General features: G+C 55.1%; 1 protein-coding gene across 3 annotated transcripts in view; it reads right to left on the reverse strand.

The window, feature by feature from the left end:
• LOC105490018 (potassium voltage-gated channel interacting protein 3) overlaps nt 1–23,554 on the reverse strand; it is a 92,382-nt gene that overhangs the window by 36,239 nt on the left and 32,589 nt on the right. Inside the window, exon 1 of one of the 3 annotated variants that reach the window (XM_011755228.2) lies at nt 4,542–4,988. The exons of the other annotated variants lie outside the window; for them this stretch is intronic. Coding sequence (XP_011753530.1) covers nt 4,542–4,644 — 103 coding nt within the window. The 5' untranslated portion in view covers nt 4,645–4,988. Of the gene's footprint in view, nt 1–4,541; nt 4,989–23,554 lie in introns of those variants that run through there. 3 annotated transcript variants of the gene reach the window in all.

Raw genomic sequence — 23,554 nt, forward strand, 5'->3', positions numbered from 1 at the left:
TCCGGGTTTCTCCGACAGTAAAAGCAAATGTCCTTGCGGAGGTCCACCCCTGGCCAGGGCAGTAGTCTTCAGGCTTCAGTACGTCCCCAGCACCTGGACCTGGGGAAGAGAGAAGCTGCTGGGCCCAAGCCCAGACTTTCTGAGCCTGCAGGTTTGGGGTAGGGGCCTGAAGATGCATTTCTTTTTTTTTTTTTTTTTTTTTTTTTTTTTTTTTGAGACGGAGTCTCGCTCTGCCGCCCAGGCTGGAGTGCAGTGGCCGGATCTCAGCTCACTGCAAGCTCCGCCTCCCGGGTTCACGCCATTCTCCTGCCTCAGCCTCCAGCGTAGCTGGGACTACAGGCGCCCGCCACCTCGCCCGGCTAATTTTTTGTATTTTTAGTAGAGACGGGGTTTCACCGTGTTAGCCAGGATGGTCTCGATCTCCTGACCTCGTGATCCGCCCACCTCGGCCTCCCAAAGTGCTGGGATTACAGGCATGAGCCACCACGCCCGGCCCTGAAGATGCATTTCTACCAAGCTGCTGGGCTACTGCTGCTGCTGACCCACAGCACACGTTGAGAGTCCCTGTCCTCGAAGGCCGTGCGCCTCAACTCCCAACTCTGGCTTCAGAGTTCGCTCACCACTGATGACACTGAACACTGCTCAGGAGAAGTGGCTGCAGTGACTCCCCAATGAAGTCACCCAGAGAAAGGGACTGATGGGGGACCCAGGGCAGAAACTCCTAAAAATCAAAATGCCTGGGTTCCACCCAAAGATTTAGGGTTTGATGCCCCAGGATGCGCACGGCAGAGATTTAGGGTTCGATGCCCCAGGCTGGGCACGGCAGAGATTTAGGGTTCGATGCCCCAGGGTGGGCATGGCAGAGATTTAGGGTTTGATGCCCCAGGGTGGGCACGGCAGGTAGTTTTCAAAGTTCCCAGATGATTACAATGACGATGTGCAGCTCGGTGAAGAGACCACTGGCCCCCCACCTCCACGGCCACCGCTCCTCACTCACTTGGCTCTACCCACTTACCCTGACGACACTGAGCACACCCACCTCAAGCCTCTGTGCTCTCTGCAGCAGCCCCCACTCCTGCTGCTCTGGGCCCCCTGCTCTGTGCCCATCCAGGCAGTAGCTCTCACAGGACCTGGCCTCAGGCTCGCCAGCAGGGGCTGAGACAGAGGGGACAGAAAAAGGCTCCAGCTCTCCCTCTTGGTCAGCAGGTTCCCTCATGAATTTAACAAATCCTCCCCGAGCTGCCGCCTGGTGCCAGGCACTGTTCTAGGCACAGGGTGCTAATGTGAGCAGGACAAAGTCCCTGCCCTCATGCGACCCGCGGCTGGGGGAGAAAGACCATGAACTAACGATAAAGAAACTGAGATACCCAGTATCTTAAGGGAGTGACAAGGCTGTGGGGAAAAATCAAGCATGTAAGGGAGTCTTGGCTCCTACAAGGAATGTACTAGGAGCCCGGAACCACAGAGGGACAAGGAGGACCTTTATGTCACCAGCACATCAGGGATGCTGCCCACCGGGGCCCACCAACAACCTCCACCAGCAAGGCTCCACGGAGAGCCACAGGGGCGAGTCTTTGAGCACTTGGGGAACACAGATCCCCTTGAGAACCGTATTTCAGCACTCCAGGAAGAAGCATCAAACACACATCTTGCCCATAATTTCAGGAGCTTTATGGACCTTCTGGGCTGGGACCCCACGGTGTTAAACATGGAGTGTCAGGCACCATAGCCCCTCAGATGCAGACCCCACCCCCGGCCCTGCCCCACAGGGTCCAGGTCCCAAAGCCAAGACGTGATCCCCGTGATGGCCCTCAGGGCCATCCCAGCAGCTGCAGGCTCTCGCACCCTTGCCGAGGTGAAGCTCGTGGATGGCAGGCAGCTTCTTCATCTCTGATATCCCGTAGGTTACCAGGGAAGGAGAAATCCTAATTAAGCAGACAGGATGAGGTCTGCCTTTCTACCACCCAGCGTCTGTCACACTGAGGCTAGCCTGGCCTCTGGCCAGGCCCATGCCCTGCTGCCCACTGATTTGCCCTGGTGGTCTGGACAGCCATGCCACCACCCCGGGCTCAGCCCCCTTGTCCATGGATCAAGGGGTGAGCTTCCTGTTCCATTAGTGCTCAGGAAAAGTGACTGCGGTGACTCTTCCATGAGGTCATCCAGGGAAAGGGACTGATGGGGGACCCAGGGCAGACAGGAAGCCTCTTTGACTGCTGCATGTATTTCTAGAAGGCTGCGTCCCCAGAACCCGGATCCATTAGTTCCTAGCAATCCCCAGGGCACCATAACTCTGGTCTATTACAGATGAGAACCATGGAGGCTCAGAGAGGACAAGAGACCCCCTCTGACTACACACGCACAAGCTTGGAGTGGAGCTGGGCCAACAGTCTCCTTCCGGCCCCCAACGGCACTGAGGATCGCTCACATCCAGGCTGCTGGGACAGCCTGGGCTCCTCACAGCTCATCTGACAGTTCCTTAGACGTTGCCTGGCCAATGGGAGCTTCCAGGCCCTCGGCTGGCTGACACCATTCCCCACCAACAGAACATCTGGAACTCACAACCCCCTCCCTCTGACGGGGTGGGGGTGTCTGAGTGAGAGAATGGCTCACTCAGTGCTGTTACTGTGAGTATCACTGACCTACTCATTGCCAGTATCCCTGATAAGGATGGCTCACAAAGCCTGCACATTTACTATCCGTGCAAACCCCACTGGTTCGAGCCCGCCACAGCCCTAGGGAGCAGGATTCTTACGGCCCCACTTTACAGACGGTGAACTGAGGCTCGGACTGTTTCAGGGATTTTTACAGCCAGTTTATGAAGGCGACAGGATCCCAGGATAGGCCTAGCTGACTCTGAGGCTCTGAGCTCCCCCAACTGGATCAAGACCCCAGAACTCCAGGGGTATGAGTGGGCACATGCACCAGAAAACGGAGATTCATGGGAGCCTGAATGAGGTTTTTGGCAGGTGGAATAAACCGTCTGTTGTCTTGTGCATACTGTCCACCTTGCAAAGAAATCCCTCCTCAGAAATCACAAAGGCAAACTTCACACTGCCCCCGACCGTGGGCGAGCCTGCTGTTAGGAAGGTCTGAGGTACTAAGTGAAGTGAGGCTGGCTGTTGCTCCTGGCCACCGGAGGCCCCGAGGATCAGGGAAGAGCAATGGCGAGATCACGGCTTCCCTGGGCACCAGCCACCCTCCACACCCACCCCAGGCTCCAGATGGGGAAAGAAAATGGGACAAGGGGACAGGGGATGGCACTCCCTGCAGGAGGCACAGTCCTCTGAGGCACAGCAGCACAGGACGCTCACCCCTCCACACTCTGCCCCAATCCCAGCACCTGTATTTCCCACAAAGTTCCCTGTCACAGATTCCCCTGCCAGGGCCACCATCCGGCCGAGTGAAGGCCCAGCCTGGGCCACTTTCTTCCCCATCTCCAATCCAAAGCTCTTGGTGGCATCCCTCTGAGCCACCTGGAGCAAGTCCCTTCTCTCTGGGCCTCACGCACTCACCAAGAGACAAGGGGTGGCAGAGTCCAGTGACTTCTCAGTAGCATGTGGCCGTGGACTTTGGGAAAAGAGCTAGCCCTGGACACCAAAGGCAGAATGGAGGGAAGCCTTGCTTCCTGCCCCTTCTCGCCCTCAGCAGCCCTTCACAGGGGCTCCGGGCACATCCCCATGCCCGAGGGGTTGCTGGGCAGCTCCCAGGCAGGGGCAGGCTCTCTGTCTCTCATCCCCAGGCCTCTGGGTCTCAGTACTGAGAGCTGGAGCCCAGCAAGGTCAGCAGACTGCTGGGGCAGGCAGGATGCCCATGTCCTCGGAGAGGGCAGCAGGGACAAGAAGAGGACGAGCTAGCCCCTTCCCCACGGTCCAGAGGTGCGGGGCCTCTTTGAACAGGGGGCAACCTACATCCCAGGCTTCAGGGTCCCCTTCAGAACCAGGTGTGCCATGGAAGGGCCCCAGGGGGCCGTCAGTGTCTGATCCAAGTGTGGGTCTGTCTCCTCAGTTAATATTTTATTGGGACAGAAATGTGGCGCCTGCGGGTTTGGTTACTGATCCCATGGGCTTGAACCTTGCTTGGGGAGGGGTAACTGGATACCAGGTGGGGGGCGAAAGGGGAAGCCCCATCACACGGCAGAGGCCTCAAATCTCTCCCCACCGCCTAGTGCCCTAGGCTGAGGGTCCTTCCTGTCATCTGCACCCTGCGCCACCTCCCACTACAGGGCGGCCCAAGCCGGTGTCCTCACCAGGGGCGCTCGGACTGCAGGCCTAGGACGGCAGGGGCTGTCCGCTAAAGGTGTCACCAGGCGCCTCGCTCACACCCAGCCCAAGGGCTGCGGCTTCGTCCCCTCTGGGGCTCCAGGGAGCCCGGGCCCTCTGCGTCTCCTTATTCCCAGGACCAACCCTCCGGAGCCGGGAGGGGGCGGCGGCCCAGGCCGCTCCTCGCCAGACCAGTGCACCCCGGCGTGCGGGTTCCGGTCCCTCCCTCCAGACCACGGGTCTCCCGCGGAGGCGGCGGAGGGGCGGGTGGCCACGCATTACCTTCCATGGATATGGGCTCCAGAATGCCGAACTGCTTGAGGACGGCGATGAACAGCAGCACCACCACGGCCATGGCGCACAGCTCCATGCCCTGGATGCCCATGGCGAGCCGGGCTGCCTGGGGCCCTTGGGCCCGGGCGCACCCCTCGCCCACACACTGCCTCGGAGGCGCCGGGGCCCGTGCAGCCCGCACGGCCTCTCGGGGGCGGCGACGGCTCACATGCCCCCGGCAGGCGGGGCTGCGGGGTTGGCTGGGCCGGGGCCCCGCGGAGGGCGGCGGCGGCGAGCGGGGCAGGCCGGAGGCTGGACGCGGCGGCCGAGCCCGAGCGCAACTTTCCGAGTCAGCCGGCAAACTTCGAGGCGCGGCGGCGGCGGCGCGAAACGCAGCGCGGACGGCCAGCGTGGGCCAGCGGCGCCTCCATGCCCCGCGCGGGCGCCGCGCCTCTGTCGCCCCCTTTCCAGCCCCGCGGGCGCGGGGGCGCGGGGGTCCCGGGCGCTCCTGGCCGCCCCAGCCTCCATCGCCGCTCCCCGCGCGCTCATTGGCCTAGGGGCGGCGGCCACTCCGGGAGGCGTCCCTGCGGCCCCCCCCGCGCCAGCCCGGGAAGGGCGGAGGGAGCCGGCCCCGCCCCGCCCCGCCCCGCCCCGCCCGGCACGGGCCAGCCCGGGACGGAGTCTGGCGCGTCGCCACCGCTGCTCCGCCAGCGCCTGGAGGCCGCGCGGTCGGCGGTTTCTCCCACGCGCAGGATGGGGCCGAGGGGCTGGGGAGGGGCCGAGGGGCTGGGGAGGGGCCTGGAGCCCGGGAGGAGGGGGCGGTGGCTGCGCTCTCCAGGGGAGGCGCTGAGCCCGGCCCGCCCCGCTCCGCTGGCCCGCGCGGAGTCGGCGGCGGGGGATCCGGGAAGCCCTCACTGCCCGGCGCATTTCCCGCAACCCGGGTCCTCCGCCGGAGAGTAAACTGGACCCGGGCAGCCCCCTTTGAAAATGCAGAAGTTGGTCTCCAAAGTTCTCCCGTTCCGGAAACCCGCGCGCGCTCGGGCCTTTGGGGGAAGCGTGGGCTTGGCCCTGGCGGCCGCGGAGCGGAGCTCGGGCGCTGACTTTGCTGCGTGACCTTGGTCGAGTCACCGACTCGCAGCCGCCGCCGCCTCCTGCTCCGCGAGGGGGAGACGCGCGCCTCCGGGCGGGCGGGCGGGCGGCGGGGAAGAGCTAAGCGGATGCGGAGCGCCACGCGCGGGCAGGGCAAGGGCATGCTTATGCGTTTGTGGGCGGCTTTCTTCCTGTCGGGGGCCGTTAGAGGAGGGGAAGCCGCGAAAAGGAAGGAGAAAATAGGGGAGGACAAGGCGTGGCCGGGCGGAGCCCGGGGTCCTTGGAGCCGCGAGTCCGGAGACCCGAACCGGGAGCCTGGCCCTCGGCTGCCCCCCAGCGGGCGCGGCGCACCGCGGGCTTCCCCGCGGGACGGACTCCGCCGGGCAGCGCGGCCACGGCCCGCACCTCATCCTTCCCGCTGCGTTAGCCACGGGAGAAATGCAGCGGGGCCCCACGCCTGTGAGCGCCAGTCCTGTTTGGACTCACGGCCTGAGCAGTTGCAGCTTCCTTCTAAGGAGCCTCTGCCACTCGCTCGGCCATTCATTCAGCTGATGCTCGGCCCCAGGCACAGAGCTTGCTGCCTGGGTGGGGTGGGAGCCGCGGCGTGTGGCTGCCAGGGCCCCCTGGAGCGCGCCTATGTGGGCCAAGCCTTTGGGCTTACGTGTGATTCTTAAAGGACTCCCCCGTGGGCATTCCTCTTCCTCCATTTTACAGGGGAGGAAACCTAGGCTGGGGGCTAATTATGGGAGGGGCACAGGGACAGCCAGGCCTGCTGGAGTCCGGAGCGGGGACTTTCCCGTGACACCAGCCTGTTTCTGGTGGGAACTGAGTGGGAGAGGGCTGCGCAGTGCAGCCTCACTGTATTGCCTGCCTAGTTAAATGTCTGAGCCGTTGGCAATAGTTTTAAGGAACTGTAAATGCCTAGCTTTTAATTCCAGTTGATTGGGATGTGGTGATTCTCCACTGACCAAAGGCAGAAGTTCTAAGCAGAGAGGCTAACAATCCCCAGAGAAAACAGCTCTGTTGGAGCAGAGCTGTTAAAGAGCCTCCTGCAATGTAATTTACACACGTAAGTGCTGAGCAAGATCCAGCCTGTGCCCAGGTAGTGCCGGCTCAGCCTCCATCAGTGACCTGTGAAAGCCTAGTGGTACATAACCCCTCTAAGCCTCAGTTTCCTCATCCATAAAATGGGAACAATAATCCAGCCTCTCCGGGAGCTTGAAAGGATAGGATGAGATGCAGGCTGGCACGTGGCAGGGGCTCCAATGCTTGAGATCGAGAATTGAGCATGCAAAGGAGGCCATCTTGGAGGTCCTGAGGCTGGCATCCACCCTTCTTCTCTGCCTCTGTTTCCCTGGGTGCTCCTGAGCATCTTCCCAGTTCCCAGTGAGAGCTTCGATGACTGCCCATAAACCCTGAGCTATAAACAAGACATCGATCCTCTGGCTGTGCCGTGTAAAATATTAACAACGCCTAAGTGGATACCAGGCCTGAGAGCAGAGTGTCCACGCGGCATTAGCCGCCTGGGCTACGGGCCTAATGGATGGGGAGCTGACTCCCAGGCTCACGCACCAGCTTAGGGCCTGTCAGCTCTGGGACCACTGTGGGCCCACTGAGGCTGGGCTGAGGGTCTTATCACAGTCCCCTTGCCTGGGACTTGGAGAAGGAAGCCAGCAGGTGAGCCCTGAGGCCCCATGTACCCCCCACCCACCCATGAAGTGCCTTCCCAGGTGACTGTCTGCCCTGGCGTGCATTTCTTCCATCCCCAGCACACCCCAAGTGCCTCCATGTGGCAGTATGCCGCGTGTGGGTGGCACTCATTGCTTTGGGGGAAGCACAGGCTGGAGGTGAGGCACATGCGAAAAAACCTCTGCAGGGCGGGAGTTAGGGAAGGGCTGCTGCAGAGGCGGGGACAAGTTGAGGGGCAATGTGGGGGGAGCAGTTCACTGGTCTTTGGGGTGACTGGAGAAGGCTGGGGCCCTGAGCCCTCTCCTGAAGTCCTCAGGATGACTAGGAGACAGGGATGCCTTGTGTCTTGCTCTAGTTTAGGAAGTTTTCAGAGGAAATTGCTTTGGGGTGGGGGTGGGGGGTCACTCCAAACCTGGACATGCACCCCACAGCTGAGGTCACGACCGTTGCTGGAATATTGAAGCTGCCACTCCAGTTCTGTCTCCAACAAGCCAACCCAGATTCTAGCAGCCCTGCCTTGACTGGCTTTGCCTGTGAACTAGCGCGCACCTGCCTGGGCCACACTCTTCCTCCCTGCGTTTTGGCTCTCTGCCCTGGCATCTTCCATGCTGTTACCACAGCTGCACTGGCGGTTCCCAGGGCCTGGGACTCTGTCAGTTTGACCAGCATTCCCTGGATGTCCCATGCTAAGTGTTCCTGACCACCTAGCTGCCCGGGGATTTCAGGAAATCTCCGGACTCATAAGGGTGGTCTGGGCTGGATGCATGCTGTTTGAGGAACCCATTCCGTGAAAACAGCTCAGCACACTGGTCCAGTCCCAACCCTCCTGGAGCGGGGCTGGGGGAGGCCTCCCTTACTCTAGTTTAGTTCTAGTGCTTTCTACTGGGCAAAGCAGCCATTATTCAATTTATTTATTCTTCCCATATTTCATGGAAACCGGACAAGAATGCCCAGGAGTGGAATTTCACACCCGCAAGGGTCCTCAAACTCAGCACCTCAAAAGCTGACCTCTTCATCCTTCCCACCATGCCACTCCCCAAGTCTCCCCATCTCAGTTGTTCAGCCAGAACCCTGGCTCTTACCTTGGAATATCTGCCTGTCCCCACCGCTGTCCACCCTGTCACCACACTCTTGCCCTGTGCCTCCTTGTCCATCTCTGCCCCTTTGCCACCAGCCCAGCCACAGCACCATTCTCCCTCCTGGACTCCGGACATGGGTCCCCAGTGCCTCTCCGCACCTCCACTGAGGTTCTCCTCCTATCTCTTCTCGGTTCAGCAACCAGCATGATCATCTCAAGACAAAAATCAGACCCTGCCCCTTCCCAATGGGAAACCCCCAGGGGCCCCCTGATTCAGCACTGGCCGTGTTTGCCTGTGTGGCTGGTGATCACGCCCCAATTTCCTTTCCTAGCCTCAGTGCGGTGACTGTGGAGGTTTGCTCAATCAGTGTCAATTTCTCTTTTCCACTCCATACTGCCCCTCTGCTGCCACAGTGATTGGCTCAGGGATGGCCACCAGATGGGAGCCAGGACAGTGAGAGCCCTCCATGAGACTGGCCTGGGGAAAAGCAGGAGATTATAGTAGCTAAGTGGCCAGCCTGCCACCATGTGGGAACAGCGGGCCTGAGAACAGAGTCACCTCCGGAGAAAACACAGGAAAAAATGAAGAGAAAGAAACCAAGTCCAGTTGGCAATGCCGTGTGCCCCGTGACACATCTAAGCCTGTATCTTTCAGACATAAGAACCAATCAATCTGCCAATTGTGGCTTAAGCCAGTGTGAGTTGGATTGCTGTCCCCTGCAGCCAACAGGGTCCTAACTAATGCATTCTCCACTCCTCACGCAACAAAGACCACAGTCCTAGGAAGGCCCCAGTCCCAGCAGCTGAAGCACTTACTATGTACCAGGTGTTTCAACATGACTCATCTCTTCATTCCTCACAGTTCTGATAAGGTAGGAACTGGAAAGGAGGAAGAAGTTGAAGCACAGAGTGGTTAATGCTTTGTTTAAGGACACACAGCTGATAAACCAGGGTGAGCATTTGAACCCAAGCAGTCCAACTGCAAAGCCTGTGACTTCAATTCAACCTTGCCCCCATGGCCGGGCCCCTCCTCTCTCTTGCTTGTGTGGCTCTGGTCGCACTCGCAGCTACCCAAAGGAGCCCAGCACTCTCTCATCTCGGCGTCTTCGCACGTGCTTTTCCCTGAACTGTGAACTCTTTTCCTCCTCCCTGTCTTTGCCCAGTTTATGCCTCATCATCCTTGGGGTCTGTACTCCAGTGTCACTTCCGCAGACTCACCTTCCTAGATCTCCTGCCTGTCATCCGTCTCCACCCCACCTCCGTCCTTTTCCCTCCTTGCAGCTACTGCAGTGGGAATGTAGATATTTGCTTACGTATTTATTTGTTTCTGCTCTCCCACTAGACTGCAAGCTTCCCGAAGGGACGGCGACTGCCTGTCTTGTATAAATATTTATTATAATTGACAGGGTTCCCACGACACCTGTTCCCAATTGTTTCAGCAGAGGATGCCCTGGTGTCACTAGCAAGACCACAGGCCTGGGAGTCCAGGAGATCCAGGGCTGAGTTCCTGGTCTCAACCCTAGCCTGTTCATGGATGTGGCCACAGCACATTGCCTCTTTGAGCCTTCCTTTCCTCCTTGTAAAATGGAGTCACTTGGTGATGTTTACCTGCCTGTTGCACAGTGGACTATGGATATGAAAGTGTCTCAAGATGCACAAGAGGGACCTCGTTTCTGGAGAGAGCCTGTTTCCTCAGAGCCAGAACAACCTACGAAATGACACCAAGGGAGCCCAGCTCTCTCGGCCTTAGAGTATTGCCCAAGCCCTCTGTATTAGTCCATTCTCACATTGCTATAAAGAAATCCCTGAGACGGGGTAATTTATAAAGAAAAGAGATGTATTCGTCTCATAGTTCCACAGGCTGACCAGGAAGCGTGGTGCTGGTATCCTCAATCATGGTGGAAGGTGAAGGGGGAGCAGGCCTGTCTCACATGTAGGAGCAGGAGCAAGACAGAGAGTGAGGGGGGAGGTGCCACACGCTTGTAAACACCCAGGTCTCGCAAGAACTCACTCTCTATCATGAGAACAGCTCCAAGTGAATGGCACTAACTCATCAATGAGAAACAACGCCATGATCCAGTCACCTCCCGTGGGGCCCCACCTCCAACATTCGGGGTTACCATTCGACTTGAGATTTGGGTGGAGACACAGACCCAAACCATATCACCCTTGAATCAGACCCCCAGGGGCTGCACGCATCCCTTCCACACAGCCTCTGCTCTGGCCCAACTTCACATGAAATCTGGGAGGCTTAAGGCTACAAGTAACAGAAAACCCCATTCCTTGGCTTAAATCATAAGGAAATGTCCAATGTGACACGTAGGAAGTCCAGCCAGAGGATGGCTTCTGGGGCAGCCAGCTTAGATGCAGTGGCACCTGCAAGAACCTGGGCTCTTGCATCTAACGGCTCTACCAACTTTAGAGCATCTGCCTTAACCACAGCCTGTTCCCATCACGGTCACAAGACAGGTGCCTAATTCCAGATATCACATTCTGACATGATACTGTCCAAGGGGAGAAGAAACCACCTCTTCCGGAATCTCTTACTGTGAGAAAGACTTTCCCGTTAAACTTCGCATGAAAAATCCCCTCATGTGTCATTGGCTACGGTTGCGGCACATGCCATGCCGAAACCAATTGCTGGCAACGGAAAAGAGGCCACGCTGTGGCAGAGACTGCCAGTTTGCCACCAACACCCGTTCTCCTCTCTTCTGCAGTAACAAAGTCTTAGCTACACGTGCAACCGTCTGGCGGGGACTGCATTTCCCAGGCCTCCTTGTAATTAGTGTGGATGTGTGTTGTTGCCAAAGGAGGCTATGAGTGCAGCTTTAGGGATGGAGGTTTTGTTGTTGTTGTTATTGCTGTTGCTTTTGTTTTTGAGATGGAGTTTCACTCTTTTTGCCCAAGCTGGAGCACAGTGGCACCATCTCAGCTTACTGCAATCTCCGCCTCCTGGTTCAAGTGATTCTCCTGCCTCACCTCCTGAGTAGCTGGGAGTATAGGCGTGCACCACCACGCCTCGCTAATTTTGTACTTTTGGTAGAGACGGGGTTTCGCCATGTTGGCCGGGCTGGTCTCAAACTCCTGACCTCAGGCGATCCACCTGCCTCGGCATCCCAGAGTGCTGGGATTACAGGCATGAGCCACCGTGCCCGGCCTGGGACGGAGGTCTTAAGACAGTAAGTGACTCTCCTACTTGTTCTCGCTTCTCTTTTCCCACTGGCCGGAACTCACACCTGTTGGTGACCAGCCTCAGCCATGCAGATCTTAGGGGTTGGGGGAGAAAACAGCCACAGTGTGGAAAGGGCCTGGGTGCCTGAATGGCTGCATGGAACAGACCCTCCCACCAATCTAGAACTCTCATCTAGGGAGAAAGGGAGAAAGAAATACACTTTTTTATGCCTTGAGGAAAGAGATGAGATCAAGTAAGAGCTATCAATTTGGAAATAGAGGTGGAAAGAGAGATGGAGACACCAGGTATTGAAGGTTTATTCACAGTGTTAGAAAAGCCAGTTGCATTTGGACCAAACAGAAGAGATAAGACTGATGCCACTGGGCTTTGGGGGTCTCATTATTACAGCACCTGGTCTGATCTAATTCTTATTTTCAATCTTTTTTTTTTTTTTTGACAGGGTCTTACTCTGCCACCCACGCTGGAGTGCACTGGTGCAATCTCAGCTCACTGTGACCTCCACCTCCTGGGTTCAAGTGATTCTCCCACTTCAGCCTCCCAAGTAGCTGGGATTACAGGCATGCACCACCATGCCCGGCTAATGTGTGTGTGTGTGTGTGTGTTATTGGTAGAGACAGGCTTTCACCATGTTTGGCCAGGTTGGTCTCGATCTCCTGATCTCAAGTGATCTGCCCGCCTCGGCCTCCCAGAGTGCTGAGATTACAGGTGTGAGCCACCGCACCTGTCCTGACCTAATTACCACAAGCATGATGATCAGATCAGCCAGGCCTGGCTCCCCTTGTGGCTGAAGGAGGAGGGAGGACACCTGAAACTGGGGCCAAAAGCAGAGCTTTTAGAAGAGGAAGCAGGAGAGGGATAGATGGGGGCAGACAATCGGCAGTGTCTGCACGAACACCCAGCTCCTTGTGGTATTTAGGCACAGGGCCCAGAGCCTCATCCTCCACCCCCTGAGTCAAGATAGCAAGTAAAGGGCATCACCTCCCTCCAAGGCAGGGCTTTACGGCGGCTGCAGGCTGCGTCCCGTCAGCCTGCACTGATGGGCCTCTCTCTGGGTGAGGCTTAGCCAAGTCAATGCTGCAAGCACCTATGAAACCTTGTCTCTGGGGGTGGCCTTCGAGGAGTCATTAGGAAAGTTTCTCAAACTCAAGAATGCCTGCTGCCATTTGCTGAACAAGTACCCGTCCGGTGCTTTACACGCATGTCCTGATTTCGTCCTCACAGAACAAGTACCCGTCCGGTGCTTTACACGCATGTCCTGATTTCGTCCTCACATCAACCTCGTGGATAAAGGAAGTGACGCCATTTAGCCCTGTGGCAGAGACTTCCGGTTGCCGATTTCGTGTCACCTCTCCCCTTCTTCCCCTCGAGTAGACTCCTTATCTTGTCAGAATTGCTCCTCTGCCTTTTGGCTGAGATCAAGTCTAATTTCATTGGGGGCAACAGTGTTCTTTGCCACAGAATTACATTTCCCGGGGTCTTTGTGGCTAGATGACCGTGTGATATAGTTTTGGCCAATGGGACATAAATAGAAACCACTGGGTAGGGCTTTTGGGAAACCATCTTTATGGAAATGGGAAGGACTCAGCCAGCATCCTCTTGTTGCCATTTCTCCCTCCTCATTTCTGGGATGGGCTTACGATGTCTGTCCCTGGAACCATGAAAGAAGGACACAGGTTCCTGGGCTCTGATGGCTGGAGCTGCCAAGCTAAACCTCTGGATTTCTCATTGCTTGAGAAAGCTAAACTCGTCTCATTTAAGTCGCCATAATTAGGTGTTCTGTTTCACGAAGCTAACGTCAACCTCAAATGGATTCTAAGGTGGAGAAACTGAGCCTAAGAGATGGGCCCAAGTGTCCACAGCTGGTGAGAGGCAGAGCTGGGGTTTGAACTTAGCCTGAAGGCAGTGCCACAGTGACATGCTGCCCCACAGCCCCTACCTCCCCCCCACCTCCTGTCCCGGCCTTGCCGATGCCTCGGAACCTCTGCCTTGCCTGGTGTCTGCCTGCTCCTCGTGGGCCATCAGTCTTGGGCCCGTGTCTCCTTCCACAGGCCTAATCCCTGACTGAGAAGCATTCGCTGTTTGTTCTCCTGCTTCCCCCACCACCTCCAGTTCCCCACACTGTAGCCCCATGGTTGGGCCTGGACTTTCTTGGCCCCAGTCCTCATCAGCACCCCCAGCCTAGCTGCCCACCTTTCTACTCTGGCCCTGCTTCTCAGAGAAGCCTAGAAACAGAAAAGCCCATCATGAGGACAGCGGAGAGCTTGGGTGAAAGATGAGGGTGGCCTGGACTGAGGTGGTGGCAGAAGGACTGGAGAGGTGGGGACGTCATCAAGGGGAAGTAATAAAGCCAACAGACTTTGGGCAAGTAACTTAGCCTCAACATCACTCGATTTCTGCAACTACAAAACGGGAATGATGGTAGTGCATATGTCTCAGAGTGAGCGGGAAGGTGGCATCAATTAGATGTATAAGCACTTCAGAATAAACCTTGGTCCATTTGAGGTACTCAATAAGAGCTGTAGCCTCAACTGTTATGACAGAGAAAAGATTCATTTTATATCCCAAAGACACACTCAGAGACCAAGCAGGAACATAGATGAGTTTGAATAAATTTGTATTTTTAACAATGCAGACATCATTCCCTTCCCCGCCCCTCGAATCCAGGAAAGGAAGGTTCCAACCATGATACAGTAGGTGGCATCAGATTAATCTGACCACTGAAAACAGCTCTAGGATCTGGACAGAGTAAGTAAAGCAACTCCGTGAGGGCACTGGACAGCAACTAACAGAGGGCAATGATCCTCGAGAATAGAGAATCACTCTGAATGGACGCCGCAGTTCACTTCATCTTTATCCTCAAGTATATTTTCCAAAATGCTGGGCGTACAGGATCACCTAGCACTGATGGTCACACTGGATAAAGGAAATAGAGCTCAGAGTTCAAGGCTGCTAAGGCAGCTATGATTTGAGGTGATGGGGGTCTGGAAAGCAGGGAGCCACAGAGAAGAAATAGCCCCCAAAATCTGCATGAAAAGATCCTTCGGGGCCTTGGCTAATCGCTAGGCTCTGCATTAGCAGGAGAGACTCTGGAGTGCTTGCGGAGAACAGCTGCCACGATGTTGAGAGCAGAGCAAAGATCCCAGGAGTCAGACAGCACTGAGGAAATATGGAGGTTCAGGCCCAGCCAAAACACTGGTGAACACTGGTGAACACCCTGGGCTTTCTGTTGAGACCTCAGAAACGCCATTTGTTAGAATTAAGATCATGCCTTAAGAGAAGAGCTATACTCTATGAATAAGGAAAAAAGCTGAAACAGATGCGTCCTAACAAAGGCTAAAAACGAACTTTGACAGGAATGGTGTGATTTGTCAGGAGTTTAAGTGCCTGCCAAAACAGAACTCAATGCTCTTTACAGGGAGGTAAGTAAATCCAGGGCCTGTATAACATATCACTCACAATTTCCAACATGCAATAGAAAATTGTTAGACATGAGAAGAGGGAGAAAGTGGCTGATTATGAAGTCAATAGAAATAAAATCCAGAGATGACTCAGATGTTTAAGTTAGCAGATAAGGACATAATTCAAAATAACTATGATCAATATGTTTTTAAAAAAATAGAAAAAAGAAATGGACAAAATAAATGAAAAGATACAGTTTAAATTTTAACAGAGAATTTGGATCTTGTATCATTGAAGGCTTCATCAGAGACGTGGAACCACTATGAGTGATATGGAATCTGGGCTTTGTTATAAGAATGAGACCTTGTATAGTTGTGGAAGCTGGGGAAGAAGTCTTATTAAGGGCTGTTGCCTCTGCGTATGCCTGAAGTTGCTGTAGGTCAGCAGGACCAGAAAATGGGAGGAGAGACTGGACATGAAGTAAGAGAAAATGAGAACAAACTGGAACTCGAAAGGACAAACTAGAATCCACATCTGTCTCTCACTACCCCCAAACCTGACAACACGGGTGACCTGCAAAAGAAGTTCACACTGTCTGTCATAGAGCTACGGTGTTCAACAAAAAATTACAAGACATGGCAAGAGACAAGGAAGTGCAAATATAAGAGATGATAGTGAAGGAGGAACAGAGGAACAAAAAGGCATGTGACAAATAGAAAACAAGTAGCAAAATGGCAGCATAAATCCAATCATATCCATAATTACCTTAAACGTGAATGGACTAAAAGTGAATGGAAGAAAAAAACAGGAAAGAATTTAAGGAGGATGAGTGAGTCAAAGTAAAAAAGTCTAACAAATGTATAACTAGACTCTCAGAAGAAAAGGAGAGAGAGAAAAGCACAGAATTAGAATTAGAAGAAATATTTAGAACTTGAATAAATTATGATAATAGCTACAAAAATAATTTAAAGAAATAACAATAGAATTTGAAGAAATTTCCCAAAACTGATGAAGGACATCAAATTACAGGTTTGATAAGCTCAATGAACCCCAGGCAGGATAAATACAAAGAAAACCACAGGTAGCTACATGTGCTATGGTGTGGAGCTCTGACATGTGCATAGTCAAACTGCTGAAAATTAGAAGTCAAGAGAAAACCTTAAAGCATCCAGAAGAAAAACAGACACATTATATTCAGAGACATAACGATACAGAAATGATGGTAGACTTCCCAACAAAAACCACAGAAGCCAGAATACAGTGGAATAGCATTTTTCAAAGTGCTCAAAGAACGGTAACTGGCCATCCTAGAATTCTATACCCAGCAAAAATGTCTTTTAAAAAATGAAGGGTAAATTAAGGCATTCTGAGTTAAGTAAAAATTATGAGAATATGTCATTAGTGGATACATTCCACAAGGAGTACAGAACAGGTAACATAGCAATGAACTGAACATGCTAACATAATAAAAACAGAATTTTTATGCTTTTTATAAGATCACAATTAAAAATATTGCTCATTATAAAAAATCTATGTGGTAAATTCCTGCCTGAGTTAAATCGTTTAAAAACTCTATTGTTAGAGATGAATTTGTATGTTTCCCTTTCTCTAAGAACTGAAAACTGTAGTGTTTCCCGTGTGGGAACCACATTCTGGTAACAGATCTTTTCCCGTCACAGGAGCTGTGATCTCTTAGCATCTTAGGCCAGAATCAGGACCAGTGATCTGAAAGGAAAGGAATTTCATGTTCCTTAAATTAAGTAGTTCTGGTTCCCAGGGTTCTCACGGTCAGGTAAGACTTGGAAGGCAGGAGAAGACCAAGCTACTTGGCCAAGTGGGGACTTGACACATTCCCAGGTGTTACTGTGATAGCCGGCCCCTCACTGCATAACTCCAGGAATGTTCTCCTTTGAGCGCTCAGTGACCTGTTTGACTCCCTCTTGGTCGGGGGAACGAATCTCTCTGATTGCCCCCATCCCCATACAAGGCGTATCCAAATCCCCATCTGTTCTGCCAGAGATCTGCAAGTATCTGGTTACATTGAACAGGCAATGGAAGGGGGAAGTTTGAGGCCAGCTTGTCCTGTGAACCCCTCACCCTGCCTCCTGGTCCGCAGTGATGAGAGGTTCCCACTTCCTCTCTCATGTGGGGGACTTCTCATCCCGTCTTGTGTCTTTTCATGCCCCTACCCAGATGCAGTCCAGGGGAGCTGACCGGCCCCAGCATGGCAGGACTGGGTAAGGCCAGCTGTAGCTCTTCTCTTCATACTCCTAGAGTTTGTACAAGGCCCACCATGTTGGTGTGTGGATTTCTCTGGGTAAATTTCTGGATTTTGGCTGACCTTGGCTTTCCTACCTCTCTCTGCTGCCAAGAGAAGAGGGTAGTGATGAGTAGGGAGACCCAAGACCGTGTGAGCTCAGCGGCCTGGCTTCACACCTCCTCGAGCCTCAGTTTCCCTCATCCCCACAGTGGGGACGCATTCCTTAACCCCTGCCCACCCCGCATATCGTCATGAGTACCAGATGCACACATGCCCGTGCGAGTGTGCTGTAAACGAGGGTCTGCGGCACATGCCAACTAGTGTGGCACTATTCCAACCGGCCCCTCAGTCTAGGCTGGCACCCTCTGCACAGAGTGTATGCAGGAAGCACCGCCGGCCAACTCAGAGCCTGCGTTCCCCTGGCACTCGCCCCAGTCGCACGGGTCATCAATCCTCATGTTTTATGATGCTGACGCAAAGTGCTCTCAAGTCACATCCTCGCTGGTGATCTGTGAAGATCTCTGAACATAAGCATTTCTTTGTTTGAACTTGAGCCGAGGGCCCAAGGGTGTCTTGGGGAATTTCCATCTGGGACGCTTGATGCCAGGATCTCAGCTTCTGCGGTGTCTTCTGACAGCTGGGAGAAGTGCGTGTCTTGCAGATGGCCTGTGTCAGTTGAATGCAGATGAATGACTTGGGAACCAAAACCTTGGGGTCTGAGTCAGAAAGCAGCAGGGGAGCAACCACGGTGCTGGGCAGGAGTGAGACGCCCCCTATCCAAGTCCCACCTTTGCCTCAAGGAATTTGGGAGGACTCAGCCACCCATCATGCCCTCTGGACTCAGTGAGGGAATTGGGTAACAACAACGGATAGCAGCAGTGTCATTCATTGCTGCTTACCATGTGCCAGGCACTGTCCTAGGCACTCACTGACATAGTATCATTGAATCCTCACCGTGCTCCTACGAGCTATCACAGTTGCAACTAACAGAAGCTACAGGACTTGCCCATACGGTCTCTACCCTGAGCACGTGCTCTGAGGAGTCCCTGGAAACACCCAAGCATTCGAGGCTAGGTTGGCTGAGGGCAGGCCCTGGTGAGGCCACCATAGGGGAGGAGTCAGGGCCAGGGGAGTCTGTTTCCCGCAGCAGTAGTGGGAGAAAGGCCTTTGATTCTTTTCTCAATCCAGAGGGATGTAAGATTTCAGAGTTAGAAGAGGCCTAAGTTCATGCATTTACTCATTTGACAAATACTTCCCAAGTCAACTCTGTGCCTGCCAGATGTGGCATTACATGCTGCAGCTGCAGCCCTGGCCTCAAGGAGCTTACACTCTAGAGGTGTAGGCAAACAGTCAAACAGTTATAAGGACATGGCCAAGCCTGTGACCGGGGATTTATCCTCAGAGCAAGGGAGCATTCGTTTGGTTTTTGTTTTCTCTACAAGAACTACTCTGGCTGCGCGTGACTACATGCGGGGTAGGGGAGCTACAGTGATTGTACCACAACTCCCATTTCACAGGTGAGACAAGTGAGGCCTAGCCAGAGGCTGTCACAGAACTCACGCGAGACAGGGCATTTCACATTCACATAACCTTACCTTTTATTAAGCATCTTCACATTTGTCTTCTCCCTTTTTCCCTAAGTCTGGAAGATCCCTAAGGATGTGATTCTTGGGGTCGTCTGTTAAATGTGATTCCCATTTAACAGATGAGAAAACTGAGGCCCGGAGGGACAAAAGGTCTTCCCAAATGTCACAGAGACAAAAAGAGGCAGGGAAGGCTTGAGAACCCAGGTCTGAGACTCCAAAGCCAGGGCTCTTCACCACCCCCACATTGTCTTGAAAATATAAAGGGTGTATAGTAAAGGCTCTGAGAAGGTCTGTAGGAAAGAATTTGTGTAGCCTCATCTGACTAGTACTCCCCAAATGTGTTTGCCACAAAATACCTTCTCCACATGACACATATTAATATCCCATGCCCCACACTTGAAGACGAAATGAAATAATGCTTACATTTGTTATCTTTAATATTAAGGAACACCCCCTCCTCTCCGTCCCCTCGCCTGTTTTCTAGGCCTCCTTTTAGATGAAAGAGGAGCGTGCCGAACTCTCCTCCATGACTCTTAAGTTCTTTTAGATATTTTCAAAATAAGAGATGGCGTTCCGCCGTGTTGGCCAGGCTGGTCTCGAACTCCTGACCTCAGGTCATCTACCCGCCTCGGTCTCCCAAAGTGCTGGTATTACAGGCGTGAGCCACTACGCTGGCCAGCCTGATATAAACCTTAAAACAGTTGACTCAGAATAGAATCAGATCATCAGTATGTTCTCCCGTTGCTACGCATCTGCCCCCGAGCGCCAGGGCCATTTGTGTGTCACATGCGCGTTCTCGCCTGGCTCTGTGCCGTCTGGTCCAGGGCTCAGGAGGACCGGCCTTTTGCGTGTGCTCCTGGGCCCCTGGATTCCTCGGCCTGTGCCTCCTCTCTCTGCCTGAATGCTGAGATGCTGTATTAAGCCTAACTTGAGAGAACTTGCTCACTCAAAAGGACTTAGCCCTTAAACCAAACCATGGGAAGAGAACGGGGCGGGGATAACCAGAAAAGTCCGCTCAGACTGACTGCATCCTCCACCTCTCACATGCAAACGCTGCATGTCAGCGTCCCTTCTCAAGTGGCTTCTTCCATGTGGCTTCATGGTTGGCTACAAGAGGTTGCCCAGGCCTGCATGTCACAGTCTCTGCATCCCAGTCACGGGGCCACCCACTGTCAAAAGATCTGGGAAGGGATCTCCTTGGCCCAGCCTGGGTCAGGCACCTGCCCTGGCCAGTGGGCATTCCTGTTATGACTGACCAGCTGGATCGGGTAAGAAGCTGGGAGCCCTCGTGGCTACCGATGGCAGAACAGGATGCGGGGCACTCTTTGGAGTGTGGATAGGTGTCTTTCTGAACAGAAAAAACAATAGCAGCTTTCTGCAAATGTCCAAGCCAAGCTCTAGGGATGGGCGCAGGCAGAGGGGGCAAGGAGTCCTTTAGACATCAGTGTGCACGTCGGGCTCGGTCAGTCTTTTGGCTTCAAATCCGTCTATGTGCTGATGACCCCCAAATGTATCCCTCCAGTTCCAACCCTTGCATATCCCACCTGCCTCCTTGAAGCCTCTGCTAGGATCTCTTTATATGTCTCAGACTCGAAATGCTACCACCAAGCCCCCTCCTCCCCTCAGGCCAGGCCAGCTTCTGTTTCTCCCACCACAGTGAATAACAGCTTGGTTCTTCCAGCAGCTCAGGTCAAAAGCCTTGGCCTGACTCCTCTCGTTCTCACGCGGCTGACACCCAGGACATCTGCAAATCCTTTGGGCCCCATCTTCAAAGTGCCTCCAAACGCACCGCTGCTCCCTCCCTCCTCCACTGCCACCCTGGACAGCCCTGCCGCCCTCGGGCTCGGCCTCAACAGCAGGAGGGGCCTCTCCCGCCAGCTCGCCTCACACCTGAGCTCTGGCCCTTGCCGCCCCTCTGCCTGCCTGGGCAGCTTCCCTCACCCCTTGGATCTGTATTTGAATGCCATGTGCCCTGCAGGCCCCGCCCTGGGCATTCCTCCCCTCTTCCCTGTCCTAGGTAATTTCTGCAGCCCTGTTCCCTTCCCATAGATCGTTTATTCATCACTCATTTCACAGCCTATAAGCTCTAGGGCGTTTTGTTCCGTCCGGTTCCCCGCCGTGTCCCCAGAGCCTGGGACCTTGCCTGCCAGACAAGGAGCCCCACGGCTCCACAACGGGGTGTTCTCAGACCAGAGAGCAGAGGAGAGATCAGTGCCAGCCCGGTGACCTGGGACTGGGAGCTGCAGCCCCGGCGTCCTGGCCGAAAGGGCCCTCTGTATCGGTGGCCACTGGCTCTGGGTCAGCTGCAGTCCTAGTGACTGTGTGTCTGTCCTCTCAGGCCCTGGGTGGTGTTTGGCTGTGAGAGTTTTACACTGGGAAGCTGCCCTGGGGGGCACGGATGGGTGAGTCTACCCTAACACCGATGTGTGACCCTGTCTGGGTCTCGAGGGAGAGGGAAGTGAAGCTGGTAGTGGAGTTCTCGGTAGCCCCTGGTCACCCTGCCCCGAGGGCAGGGCTGGGACACAACGCAGTCCCCTAGACTCCACCCCATATGGGATGGCCCTCAGAGGCTGCTGGGGAGCAGCCACAGCCAGGAGACCTGGTGCCCAGGAGATGCTATAAATATTGATTTGGCTTCACCTCCACCCCCAGCCCTTGGCAGGGGAGGTCTGGGCTGAGGCCTGTCCAGGGACCCATTCAGGATCAGCCTCCCCTGTCACCTCGAGATGCCCCAGATCCCTGCCCCTCCCTGCCCAGTAGCACTTCAGGGCGCCCTGGGGAGTCGCGGCCAGACCTTTCTGCTCCTGCCTCTTCTCGCCCCAGTCCTGCAAGTCAATTACTCCCAGTTCACTTCTGCTGCGGCAGCTGGCGGTGGCTGCGGCCGGAGGTGAGGGACATCCTGAGCCCCTCCTAAGAAGTGGTCAGAGGCAGGGCAGGGAGGCCAGGATCTGCGGCAGAAAAGGGGAGAGGGGTCCCCAGCAGGGGGACGAGCGGGGGACCAGAGCGGGGGCGAAGGCCCTGAGTTGGCATTTTCAGGTTTGCGTCTGCAGACAATTAGGAGCTGAATTATTAAAGACACGCAGGGAAGAGCTGTTTTTAAGAAAGCATGAGTAAGCAGGGGCATCGCACAGCAGCGCCCAGGATCGAAGGCGATCAATGGCTGTAATGGCTGTAAATATTTACTCGGCTTAACTGGGAACGTGTGCGCCAGCCACGAACCTGACGTAAGGGTCCGTGCCCAGCAGACCCCTGTCAGGCCGGCCAGAGGGCACGGCTTCAGCCTGCTCCCGGGTCCCCCCGCTCCCGGCAGCCAGGCCAGCGCTGTGTGAGACCCAGGTGAGGGAGCCCCAGCGGTGCAGGTGCCCTCAGGGCACGGGGTCTGGAGTCAGATACAGGGGGGCCCTACCAACTTGGTCACACCGGACAGGCTGCTTAACCCCCTGTAGGATGGGATAGTGATGCCCACGTCAGGGCATGTGAGAAAGCCCAGTACAGTGTCCAGGCTGGCCAGTGCCCAGCGAATGCCAGTCCTGTTGGCCTGGGGTCTGGTGGTCCAGAGGTGAAGGGCAGGTATCAGGGGAGATGCCTGGGCCTCTGCTCTTACCCCACGCCTTTGGCTTAGTTGAAATACAGGACCTGCTTACTCCAGAAAGTGGGATGCTCTCCATAGGGGTGCTGTGGGATGAGAGGGTTGTAGGACCACTCTGAGGCTCAGCCCGTCGCTGGGAGCCACAGCACGAACTGGGCACTTACTGTGCACAGAGTACTCCTGGGCTAATCGCCATGTTCTGTTTAATCCTCAAAGTAACCCAAAGAGACAATTTCTTCTCTCATCACAGCCCATGTTAAAGATAAGGAAGTGGAGGCCAAGAGAGGCACGGTGACTTGCCCAAGGTCGCTGCAGTCCAAGCCCTCCCACCCTTCCTAGAGACCGCTGGGCTACACTGAGACCCACCCATCCTCTGCCCCCCACTCCTCTGCAGCTCCCCTCTTCCTTCCATGGGTCACTGAGGGACGTCCCTGGCCCCGGCCAGCGGCCCGCATTCCTGAGGACATAGCTAAGGCCCAGCAAAGGCCAGAGCCCGGAGGCAGCTAGAGCTGAAACCTGTGTTTCTTCCTCCAAGGTGTGTGCTGGGGCACACACTCCCCCACCCCAAGAGTCTGGTATTGGGGAGCAATGCCTGCTCAGGCCAGGCTCCCTGGCGGTCAGTTAGCAGATCTGACTACAGACTGAGAATGCTGCCGCAAGAATGGCACCCGAGCCCTTCCCCAGCACGCAGGCACGGCAGGCACAGAGGCCCTGAAGGTGGTGAGCACGCTCACACACACAGGGGTGTGCACACACATGCATGTGGCACACACATGGGTACACGCACCTGAGCGGGCACGCAGCGGCGTCCAACCCACCCTCCCCAGATCCACCACTTCCTTTGTGAGATCAGTGCTTGGAACCAGCTCAGCTGCCCCCTGCCCGCCCTGCCGCTCTCCTCCAGGCGCTCAGACAGAGCCCACAGCCTCACCGTGTGGGCCTCCGTTTCCCACATGGGACACTGCGGCTCAGACAGTGGAGCAGCGGCAGCACGGCTCTGGGAGTTAGACCTAAACGACCTCAGACAGCTCACATTCTTTCTCCAGTCCTCAGTTTCCTCACTGGCGCCATGAGAGCTCAGCAGGTCTACGACGAAGGCCAGCGGGGCTGGGGACAGGGAGGGTGTGCCATCATGTTTG

This window comes from Macaca nemestrina, chromosome 13 (assembly GCF_043159975.1).
Source record: "Macaca nemestrina isolate mMacNem1 chromosome 13, mMacNem.hap1, whole genome shotgun sequence".
Classification (NCBI taxonomy): Eukaryota; Metazoa; Chordata; class Mammalia; order Primates; family Cercopithecidae; genus Macaca; species Macaca nemestrina.